General features: G+C 52.6%; 1 protein-coding gene across 4 annotated transcripts in view; it reads left to right on the forward strand.

The window, feature by feature from the left end:
• The first annotated feature begins 849 nt into the window (after positions 1-849).
• Positions 850-12,030, forward strand: part of ADAMTS17 (ADAM metallopeptidase with thrombospondin type 1 motif 17) — a 406,417-nt gene continuing 395,236 nt past the window's right edge. For all 4 annotated transcript variants that reach the window (XM_070358154.1, XM_070358156.1, XM_070358155.1 and 1 more), the window contains exons 1-2: positions 850-1,007; positions 1,420-1,790. In XM_070358154.1, coding sequence (XP_070214255.1) covers positions 929-1,007; positions 1,420-1,790 — 450 coding nt within the window. In that variant the 5' untranslated portion in view covers positions 850-928. The remainder of the gene's footprint in view (positions 1,008-1,419; positions 1,791-12,030) is intronic.

Here is a 12,030-nt window from a genome sequence, read left to right on the forward strand (position 1 = left end):
GTCCTTCAATATCTCCCAGACCTTGCTCAAACTCATGTGCATGGAGTCAATGATGTCATCCAACCATTTCATCCTCTGTCGTCCCCTTTTCCTCCCACCTTCAATCTTTCCCAGCATCAGGGTCTTTTCAAATAAGTCAGTTCTTCGCATCAGGTGGCCAAAGTATTGGAGCTTCAGCTTCAGCATCAGTCCTTCCGATGAATATTCGGGACTGATTTCCTTTAGGATGGACTGGTTGAATCCCCTCGCAATCTAAGGGACTCTAAGCGTCTTTTCCAGTTCCGAAAGCATCAATTCTTTGGCCTTCAGCCTGCTTTATGGCCCAACTCTCACATTCGTACATGACTACTGGAAAAACCATAGGTTTGTCATAGCTTTTCTTCCAAGGTGCAAAGTTGCACACCTTGTGCACGAAAATGCTCTCCCACAAACAACCAAAACTCATTTTACTTTAGATATAGACATAATATGCCTTTATGGGTGAAGTCCCTTAACGCTAGACAATTTCTGGCCTGTCTTCCAGGGAAATGGAGTTCCAAATATGGGGACAAACTGAACATCAGTCAGGAGTCTCCCCGAGTGGTCCAGGATCGCGCGGCTTCACGCGGCTCCCTTGCGCCACCTGGTGCCCCATTCCCGCAACTGCCCAGAAACCACGTGTAAGAAAGTGCTTACAACCTAACTACGCACTCTGGGTCAGGTCCGTCCCAGCCAATCGGCGAGGGGAAGGCGGGGCGGGAGAAAGCGGGAGTCCAATCGTTGCCCGCCTCCCGAGAAGGAGGCGGGGCTTGCGATTTACCACGTTGGGTTTGTCCGCAGCGCTAATTACTTTTTCCGAAGGCTGGGGAGCCTCACTCCGGCTGGCGCCGCCGCCTCGCGCGCTCCTGCTCCGCAGCGGCCGCGCGGGGGGCGCCTGCTCCCGAGAACCATGTGTGACGGCGCCCTGCTGCCCCCCCTGGCCCTACCCCTGCTGCTGCTGCTGCTCTGGGGACTGGACCCGGGCACAGGTAGCGCCCCGCTCCCGCCGCCCCTTCGCCCGCGCCTCCCGCGGCCACCCTCCGCCTGCCCTCCCCGGCGGCCTCCGCCTGCTTGCGCCGCCGCGTCGCGGCGGCCGGTCGCTGACAGTCGCGGGGTCGAGGGGGCGCGGGCCGCGGCCGGAGGATTCGGCTCCGGGCGGCCGCCGGGGGTCCGGCTCCCCCGGGCGCCGCGTCCCCGGAGGGGCCCGGGCGGCCGCGTCCGGAGTGGCGCGGGGCCCAGGCGGCGGCGCTGGCCGGCGCGGAGGTGCCCGGGCGAGGGACGGGACGAGGGCGCCGTCTCGGGACCGCGCTGGCGCTGGATGCCCGGCGCTGGCCCCCGCGAGCGGCAGGCGGGCGGGAGGGCGGGCCCCGCCGCGCTGACGCGTCTCGTCTCTCCCCGCAGCTGTCGGCGACGCGGCCGCCGACGTGGAGGTGGTGCTCCCGCGGCGGGTGCGCCTGGAAGAAGTGCACCTGCCGCCCCTGCCCGGCGCCCCCGGGCCCCGCAGGCGCCGACGGCCCCGCGCGCCCCCCGCAGCCCCGCGCGCCAGGCTGGGGGAGCGCGCCCTGCTGTTGCACCTGCCGGCCTTCGGGCGCGACCTGTACCTGCAGCTGCGCCGCGACCTGCGCTTCCTGTCCGGCGGCTTCGAGGTGGAGGAGGCCGGCGCAGGCGGGCGCCATGGACGGTCAGCCGAGCTGTGCTTCTACTCCGGCAGCGTGCTCGGCCACCCCGGATCCCTCGTCTCGCTCAGCGCCTGCGGCGCCGCCGGCGGCCTGGTACAGCTCTTGCCACCTCCGGGTCTGCCTGGCGATCTGTCCGGGCGCCAAGGGTGGGGGTGAAGGGAGGTCTCCGGGGAGGGCTGGGATGGCGGTGGGGCCTCCGATGTGCTCTGCCGCTGGCAGGAGGGAGCACCCCCAACCTTCCAGAGGGTCTAGGAGCAGAGGGCAAGAAAGGGGAGTCATCTCATTACCCAGCGCTGTCAGTTCTGCAAATTCAGAGGTGAGTCAGGCCAGCACCGACGTGGGGGTGCACCGCGAGATAGCCGCAGCCTGCCTAGGGAGCATAGGCCATGCCCAGATGAAATCCGCCAGGCCCCTAGACTGAGACGTGCACCTGGCCGGGATGTAGAGAGAGCCCAGTTTGCTTCTGCACAGGTGTGCTGTATGTGTGTCACGGGGAACACCGATCTGTATGTTCGTCTGTTCTTGAATTGGGGATCGAGTCAAGCATTGGCCTCCTTTCTGTAATTTTGAGTCTTTACTCAGGAAAGGATATTTGGAGGGGTCTCCAGACAGGCCGCTAACCTACTCTTCTTAGTTAAAACATGGGAGCCAGGAAAGAGAAGGTGTCCCTAATATTTTTACCTTATGCTGCAAGCAGGCATTTGTTGGCACCTACCCTCAGCTAGGCCTGAGGAATGCTGACCATGGTTATAAGCCCCTGTCTCTGTCCCTGGAAGCTCTCTGGGTGTGGCAGTAATCTGCCCTTACCCACCACTGCTTCGGTTTCCGCACCTGTGAAGTGCTCGGAGGGAGGGAGGAAGTCCTTGGCACCTCTGCCCTGCCTTTGCTCACACTGGCTCACTTGGTTACATTGGTGCCCAAACAACACTTCTCAGCTTCTCATCATGCCCCCAAGGAGCACAGATGGCTGGCAGATGGGCTGCCCCCACCCGGCAGAGCCTGGGATGGGCGCAGAGCACACTTCTCTATCTTCTGGGGAAGTGGTTTCTGATACTCTTTTGTGTCTGTCCTTTCCTGGCACAGGAAACTGCTTTCCCCACTTCCACCTTCTCTCACTCCACCATCTAGAATTCTCTCGCCCTTACCCACATAGCGTGCAACAAGTTGACACAAATCTGCCACAGAGGTCAGAAACCCTGAGGGTCAGAGTCTTTATGTAAGACTGCTCCCTTCCCGGCAGTGTAGGGGACCTTAGGTAGTAATTCTAAACTTGGCCGTCACCAGTTCCCCTTGTAGGATTTTTTGAGTTCTGATAAGAATATGATCTCCATTTGCTGGACTGGAGAAATTGACATCTTTGGTTAAATGAGGAAAAGGGACTGTGGAGGAGCCTGGTAGGAGCTAGTGTGGAACAGCAGCGGGGAGTCTGAGCTGTGGGTGAGGAGGCTTAAGCAGGGGTGAGAAAGGCTCAGATCACTGAAGGACTCGGGTCAAGGCTGTATCATGTTCTGGGAGGGACTGGAAGGCCCACATCATTTTTCCTGTTTTTGCCAAAGTGTTTAAAGTCTAGGTCACATCACTGTACTGAACATGGAAACATCTGAATCCCATTTGCTGCGGTTTAGTGAGTTTCTGTAGAGGTCAGAGTTTATACTTCTTGGTGTAAAGTTTCCAGCGAGGCGCTATCTGCGAAGGATCTGAGAGTGGATATCTGGATAACACTGATTTAAAATCCTCCCGGAGTGAGTGCTGGGCCCTTTCACACATGGCTCTGAGCTGTGAGAGTTCACTTCTGTCCTCCAGGTTTTCAGCAGGACTGCCCTTCCCTTCAGCACCATGTGAGGGCGCTGTGCTTTAGATAAAGGAACAAGGCAAAGAGGCTGCGTTAAGCATGTGCCAGCTGCGGTGGGGGCACCTCTAAGACTTTAGATTTAAAATTCGTATTTCTGTGGTTTCATCTGCTTTGTGCGTCCCATAGATGTAAGCTGGACATTGGACACTTCTTTCTAATACACCCTATAGAGGAAGGGCACGGGTTCAGAGACTGCCGGGTGACTTGGAGTGGACCTCTTTGGTGGCAGAGTGGTCCTGCTCCTCTAGAAAAGAAAGCAGCAGGAATGTAGGCACACCCCACCTTACTTTGATTTTGGTACTCAGTGTGCCTAAGACAGTTCCGCTGGGCTGGTAACGTTGTGTTAGCCCTTCTGGACCGTGGTAGAAGCTCCATAGAGATCTCGCTCGGGTGTTGTGTGTTTTTGAGGACAGGTTCAACCACGAGGTATGGGGAAAGGAATAATGCCCAGTAGGTGAGTTTTGGTGCCCACAGCTGGGAGCATTCCAAAGGCTCGTTGTGTCTGAAGAATCATGTTGAGCAGGGCTGGCAAACTTTCTGCAAAGGACCAAGTAGTAAATACTGCAGGCTTTGCAGGCCGTATGGTCTCTGTCCCAACTACTCAACACTGCTCTTTGAGTGCAGAAGCAGCCGTAAGAAGGTAAAGAGACAGGTGGACATGTATGTGTTCGATAAAATTTTATTCTGGTGTTGAGTATGAATTAAACCTGCTGCATCTCACGTCTCGAACGGCCTAATGAGGAGCGTTGCCTGCAGGGAGGCGTGTGCAGCCTCTGCTCCCTGAGCTGTCTCCGGAGACATTTGACACCTGTTTGAAGGAGATGCGTGATTAGAATAGATCATTCCTTAATTGTGCATGGGGGCAGGGGAAGTAAATCTCACACTCCGTTTTGCTCTCCACCCTTGGAACCCCGCCTTTTGACAGCGGGCAGAGGTGGGGGTCTATGGTGTTTCCCTTCTCTGTCTTACCTTGAAAAGCTGTGCAAGCTGCATTTTTTGGATCTTCAGAGACCATGGGCTCAAGTATTAATTGTTTTACATTTATGCATCTTCGTTTTATTTACATTTCAGAGAAGTCCTCAGACATAACATAGGTTTTGGGAAGTTTCTCTAACTGTATTTGACTTCAAAGCGATGAACTCTGGGCATATGAAGAAGGTATTTTCCCTCCCAGAGGATTTATGTGAGTTTGGATCAGCTGCCTTGTGTGAATGGGACCAGATCATGGAAGGCTGGCGGAATCTGAAGAAACTTCGGGTTAAGATTCACCAGAGCAGGCAGTGGAGGTGGAACCCCAGAGACAGCGAGTTTCCGTCTCTGAAAAGACTCTCAGTGCTGCCTGTCGGAAAGAAGAGGATGGAGGGGCCGTCCTCATCCCCACGTGAGAGGAGAGGAGGGCGGGCAGGCAGAGCGTCTGGTCTGCTGAACAGGGGCCCTTCTGCGTCACAAGCACCAGGTCAGGGAAGTCCTTGGCCGGAACATGCCTGCCTGTTAGCATGTGGCCTGAGGGGGTGCCCTGTGGGCGAGATGCTGGGGCCACACGGGACACCCAGGAGCTCTGGGGCATGGCCCTTTCTCCAGGCCACCCAGGAGGAACAGAAGGTCAGGGGTGGTCCCAGGACACCTTCTCTGGAGTCACATCCATGCTCCGAGAGATGCTGGCTTATGTCTCTGTCACTCAGGCTGCTCACTGGCCTCATGGGCCACCCAGCCTGGCTCTGTCTGTGCCCGACCACGGGGCAGGGGCTCTGTCTGCCCAGTGCCCGACCACAGTGCAGGGCCGGGGCGGGAGCCCCTCGCCCGTGCTGCTCCCCACATTCTTAGTTCCCATAGCTCCTCCTTCCAGTCTGCTCAGGAGCTTTTAGGAGAGTGCTCACCATTTCCATAGGGGAACAATTGTGGTCCAGATAAGAACAGGGTGGAACTGAGGTCAGCCAGGCAGTCAGCAGGTGGCTTAGAAGAGTTGGGGGCCCATGCTCTCAAGAGGGCAGCATGATATCAGTGATGAAGGGGCCAGTTTGGGAGGTTGCTGCCTCTCCCTTTAGAGTTGCCCAACTCGCTTTTCATTGCCCACAAAATTGCTCAGCTTTTAAATGCAGCATCACTTGATCACTATAGCTGAGTAGGAAGCAGTCTTGGCAAAAGCTGTGTGGTGTGGAGGCCATTGGGAAGGGAGCAAAGAGACCTTATCCTTTATGCACGTTATCCTGCATCATGGTATTGATACGGGTGTGGGGAAGGCACGCAGTCCTTAGTCTTTCAGCAGCTAATGTTACTGAAGAATTTATCATGCACAACATAAATGTATTTGGAAAATGCAAAACACATTTTTTAAAGCTTTGTAAAAAGGATCACTTGGGTGAATGTTAAGGAAAGCAAGGAGGGAAAAGACAGTTGTGAGATTTGGGATGCGGAGAAATTGAAGAGGAGAACCTGGAGCATAGAATTCTAAGGCCTCTGGGAGGATGCTCACTCTGCTTGATGGTAACTCTGTACCCACCGCTTGTGAGCATCAGGCTGCCCTTGACTGTAACCTCGGATACCTAAGCCTGTCTAGTTACTTACCTAGGGTACATAGCTAGATTTTCCCATCTTAACTTTGTATTTTTTTTTTTAATTTTATTTTTTAACTTTACAATATTGTATTGGTTTTGCCATATATCAACATGAATCTGCCACAGGTATACACGTGTATACCTGAACTTTGTATTTAGTTGGCAACCTGTTAAAAAAGAAGAAGTACAAGATGGGATGATGACTGAAGATGTCTTCTTTGACAGCATTCTTGAAGCTTATTTCCTGAATTGGAGATACTGCAGCTCCTTGACCTTGGATATGTGCAACAGGAGATGTTTTTGCAGCCAGTACGTCCTGGGGAACCACTCAGAGTCAGCACCTTCCCCGTGTGTGTTTCCACATACGGGCTCACAGGTGCACCGTCACACCCATGTTCTTTCGGAAATAAGACTTTTCCAGGCTGTGATCTTGAGCAAGTCGCTTATGTCCTTTGAATGCCCCTGTCTGAAGTCACACAAGGGTAAATAGCATCGGCTTTGCGTGGCTGTCGAGAGAAGGAAGTAAGATAAAGTCTGAAATCAGTTAGCTAGAGCCTGGCATGTTAAGGCATTAGAAACACATTTCTTCTCTTGCCCCACAGGCTGTTTCCAGACTTTTCCATTTATAGATCAGCCAACCAGTCAAGGCTGTTGACTAAATGAGCAGATCATTATCATATACCTGCCGTGTGTAGGACCCTCCAGTAGGCTCCCAGTGAGCCTCAGAGAGAAGTGGGGTATGGGGCCCTGTCTCGGAAGGTTGGCAGGGGAAGGAGCATGCTCTTAAGCCTGTAGGGTGGGGGTAGGGAGGGGTTCATCCTTTATGAGTGGTTCTCAGCCCTGAGCTGGCATCAGAGTTCCTGGCAGCATTTGCTACCTGGATTGCTCGGCCCCACCCCCCAGGTTTCTGATCCAGTCCATCTGGCGGTGGACCCGAGAGCTTGAGCTCTGACAGGTTCTCAGGTGCTGCTGCTGGTTGGGAACCATTTTGAGGATCACTGGCCTGGAGGCCATGAGGGGGCATTTCTGGCTACTAACCGGGAAGTCCCTGGGGAGAGCATTGTGGGGAGGACAGGAGCAGGGGGCGTTTGGAAGGGCGAGGTGATGGGCCTCAAGGCTTGGGTTGTGGAGACAGACAGGAAAACTACAGGAGAGGGGTCTGAAGGAGGGGGTCTGTGACTGTCTAGTGCTGTAAATGGGGAGGCCGACTTTGGAGTCAAGACCAAGAATCTGTGTTCAGGCAATTGACGTTTGCAGAGGCAGCAACATGACCCTGAAAGGGGGGCTCCTTGTGGAGGTTGGGAGGCCCCTCATGCCTGTGCTGTATCGGGGATGCTCCTTCTGGGACAGGTTTGAGGCCCCCCCAGATTCCGCTGAGGCCTCCCAAAAGTCTGAGGCCAGTGTAGCAGGGCCTGCAGCCCCAGGACTGTTTTTCCTTCTTGGGAGCAGACTTGCTCCCTCCTCTCCAGCCACCTACACTCACCCATCCACAGGGAGGAGGCCGTTGAAGGCCCAGTCCAGTGAACCCAGAAGCCGTGGCCTCCTGAAAAGGAGAGGCTTCGAAGGCTCCCTGGGTGCTGAAGTCCCCATGTGGCCTTTGTAGGACAGTGAGGTCACCAGTCACTAGGCAGGTCCCCTCAGACAGAGGGAAGAGCGTCAGATGGTTCCAGAACATGCATGAAACAGAGTTTCTTAAACGCATTTTTCATGTTATGCAAAGAAGTCTCACTAATGTTAGGAAGTTACAAACCTTTCTGACCTTCACTCATTTTTTCAGCTGCAGGGAGAGCTAGTCCTGCTTCAGGGGATTGGGTGGGGTTAATAATACCCAGATTATAATGCTCTCTTAAAGCAGCACTGAAACCCCTCAAAGCCAGCTTCCAGAACAAAGGGAACTGAAAGGGAACCACTCAGAACTTTTGTAATATCAGGTTACACCTGATACATTTTATTTGCCGCAAACTTCTTTAAAGGTAAAGCGTCTGCCTGCAATGTGGGAGACCTGGATTTGATCCCCAGGTCGGAAAGATCCCCTGGAGAAGGAAATGGCAACCCACACCAGTACTCTTGCCTGGAAAATTCCGTGGACGGAGGAGCCCAGTAGGCTACAGTCCATGGGAATCCAAAGAGTTGCACACGACTGAGCAACTTCAACAAACTTCTTTAGTAGGATACCAAATCTTAGAAGATGTAAGATTTCTCTTCATTTCATTGAGGATTGTTGTCTCCTTAAAAGCCAGAGGCCTCTGGGCTTCCAGTCCTGTCCGCCGTGGGAGTCCAGTCCCCTTTAGATGGGGTCTGCAGTGGTCCTGCATATACTGTGATCTGAGGCGTTTCCTCACTGCTGTCTATGGAACAGGGAAGCCTTGCAAGAGCACTTCCCAGTGGCTCCCTTCTCGACATAGACGGTAAGCAGAGGAATAATGCAAGCCCTGCTCAGCTCTTGGGGCCACAGGGCAGAGGGCCCCATCAGGAAGGCCCAGGCTGGTGTAGGCGCTCCATGCCCAGGGCACCTCCAGGTCCTGGATTGATGCGGGAGGTGGCCACCTCTCCAGCAGCCAGCTGAAAGCTAGGAAAGTGGTTCTTGATGCTGGCTGCATCAGCGTCTCCCAGTGAGCTTAAAAAAATACCAGTGCCCGAGTTTCACCCCCAGAGATCTAACTCATGTGGCCTGGAGTGGGGCCTGGGCCTCAGGAGTTCTCAGAACCGGCCGAGGGACTGCAGCGTGCAGCGGGGACAGGAATGTGGGCGCGGGGCTGCGGGAGTGCTGTGCTGGGGCCTCCTAGTTTGCGCCAGTCCGTCCACTTCATTCTGTTCCATCCATTTCATTTGAGTCCATCCCAGTACAGTCCAGTTCACTCACATTTTTCTTGAGTCACTCTTATGTGGCAGACATTGGAAAAATAAGGAGGAATAATTCTGATCCGGCCTCAAAGACACAAACTACGCACTGGGCTGTGACACATGCCCTCTAACACAGCAGGTAGTGGGCTGGGACATAGAGTGCCAGGGAAGGGGATTGGTTTTTGTAGGGAAAGGGGAGGGAGAGGATGGTTAGGGAAAGGGCTGACAAGTTTTTCCCATGCTGAGATTGTGTGTGTGTGTATGTATGTCTGTGTGTATGTGTGTACGTGTGTGTGGGTATATGTGTTTGTGTGTACGTGTATGCATATGCGTGTATGTGTGTGGGGCATGTGTGTATATGTGTGTGTGTATGTGTATGTATATATGTGTCTCTGTGTATGTGTGCACGTGTGCATGCATGTGTGTATATGTGGGCATATATGTGTGCACATGTGTGGGGGGGCATGTGTGTATATGTGTGTGTGTATGTGTGTGCGTGCATCTGTGTGTGTATGTGTTTGTATGTGTGTATATGTATGTCTCTGCATGTGTGTGTGTGTATGTCTGTGTGTGTATGTGTGTGTGTGTGTGTGTGTGTGGCAGGGAGGGTGGTGGTGGTGGTGGAGACAGCGCTTTTCACAGAACGTCTTACCCCCGCAATGACCCAGTGGGTGTTGGTGAGGCTTCAGGGTGCCCGGTGGCAGTGCTTGGGGAGGACAGGGGTGAGTCCCTCCTCGTGGTGGCTTCTGGACAGGCAGGCCATGCCCTGCGGCCCCTCCAGGTGCTTGTTCTGGCCACAGGCCTGTGTGAAATTCCGGGCCCTGGGGCACCTGGCTGCCCGGTTGAGTACAGGCCTCTGGCCCATATGTCTGTCTCAGCAGCTTTGCTAGTCTCTTTCTTGAGTAGATTGAAACCACCATGTGGTCCCTGTGAAAACGACCCTCTAAGGTAAAAACTCCACCAGGAGGTGGGACCGTGGTTTTGTGTGTGTGTGTGTGTGTTTATGTGTGCCTGCCCGTAGGCTTTCTTACAGATTCTCTGTGTTATGTCACATCAGAACTACTGGCTAAATGGTCTTTTACCCTGCAGCTTGGACACTGGGCTGAGTGGAGGATAACTGGCTTGGAAAGTGCTAGACACAAGGGGGCTTTGCCTCCCGCAGCCTGAGCATTTTGGGAGGACTTGGGACCCTGTCAGAATGGAGCATGTCCTCCAGGGAGCATGGCCTCCTTCCATGTGGGGCCCGTCTACCAACTTTGTTTCAATCATGAACATTTCCAGTGACAGTTCTCCAGGGTTCTGCCCTGAGGCTTTCCGGTGGGGATCTGCACTGCCCCCCACAACCACCTCCCTGAAGTATCACAGTGAACAGACTCGGGTTTTAACTTCAAAGGAGAGGGGAGAAAGCCCTGCTTCCCGGCAGGTCATGCAGTACCACTTTAAGACAGTTTTATTTGGGCAGTAAAATCTCTTGAGTTGTTCTTGGCAGAAGTTCTAATGAAATGGAAACCTTGCAATCTGCTTAGAACAGTAAGTATGGTCTCACCCTGTGATTTGGGGACTAAAATTGTAGGCGATCTTCGTAATTGATCTGATTTATTTCCAGAGGATTTGAATCGATGCATCCTTTCAGAAGGTAGAGCAGTCTGTATCCTTTCGTGTGAGTAAACTTTGTACCTGAGGCTGGAGGAATTGCTGAGCTGTGGTGGAGACCAGTGCTTCTCAAAGTGTGGTCCTCAGGCCTACAGCAGCAGTGTCACCTGGGGACTTGTTAGAAATGAGTGTTCTTGGTGAGCATCCACACCCTCCAGGTGATTTTGATGCACACTGGAGTTTGGGAACCATTGCTTTAGTGCGTTTACAGCTTTTAGAAAGTAGTGTGTGTGTGGGGTTGGGGGGAGAGAAGCAGGGATGTTCGTGACAGCCTAAGACAGATTGGCTCTATCTCCCGAATCTGTGCTGGCAAAGGTGGTCCCAACCATGAACCCAGAGCAGGGGCCGTGGGCTGCAGGGTCCAGCGGGCAAACACAGATAATAGCCAGTCAGGTTCCTTGTGGGAGGTTTACCTCGTTTTGTTGATGATTCAGAGGGAAGCTAGCGGCAAGTATCCTGGGAAGGAGGGCAGACTTTTAATACTGTCAGCATTGGTTCCAAATGAAGGGAAAAGTTCTCTGCATTGTGTACATGTTTTTAAGAATTAATAGTCATTTTATTAAAGCGGCAAGTTTTTTGTTCAATTTACAAATCACGTTCTCATTATAATGTAGCAAGTTTTTGAAATTCTTTTTAAGGAGCCTTTGGATAACATTTGATCCTGTTTACAAATCTGGTGATGACAACATTTAAACCTTTAAAACCATGTTTAGAAATTTAGCATATTCAGTTTCATTTTCAAGTTCTTTTGTAGTCTGATTAAAGAATAAATCCTTTGCAAGAACTTAAATGGTTCTTGTAAATAATGAGTTAATAGTCTTGTAAAGAAGTCCTAAGTTCTCTTATACATTCTGATACTGCTTACGAACCTGATAAGATTTTAAAATTACAGGTCTAAATCACTGATGTACTTTAAATTAGAACCTAAATCTAATTCATTACTCTGCCAAGTTCTCTTGAAATACTGAAGAAAATCTATAAATCTCCTATCACCAAACTATTAACACTAAGATCTGACTCCATCCTCTCTATTTGATTCTACTAATTCCCAGGGATAAGTTTCTATATAAAATTCTAAATAGTCTAAGTAGGGATTCTAAATAGTCTAAATAGTGATGCCTAGGCAAAGAGTCGGACACCACTGAGCGACTGCACTGAACTGAACTGAGGGATATATATTGGAGAAGGCAATGGCAACCCACTCTAGTACTCTTGCCTGGAAAATCCCATGGATGGAGGAGCCTGGTAGGCTGCAGTCCATGGGGTCGCTAAGAGTTGGACACACTGAGCAACTTCACTTCAACTGTTCACTTTCATGCATTGGAGAAGGAAATGGCAACCCACTCCAGTGTTCTTGCCTGGAGAATCCCAGGGACGGGGGAGCCTGGTGGGCTGCCGTCTATGGGGTCGCACAGAGTCAGACACAACT

The sequence above is a fragment of the Bos mutus genome, chromosome 21 (genome assembly GCF_027580195.1).
Source record: "Bos mutus isolate GX-2022 chromosome 21, NWIPB_WYAK_1.1, whole genome shotgun sequence".
NCBI classification, from domain to species: Eukaryota; Metazoa; Chordata; class Mammalia; order Artiodactyla; family Bovidae; genus Bos; species Bos mutus.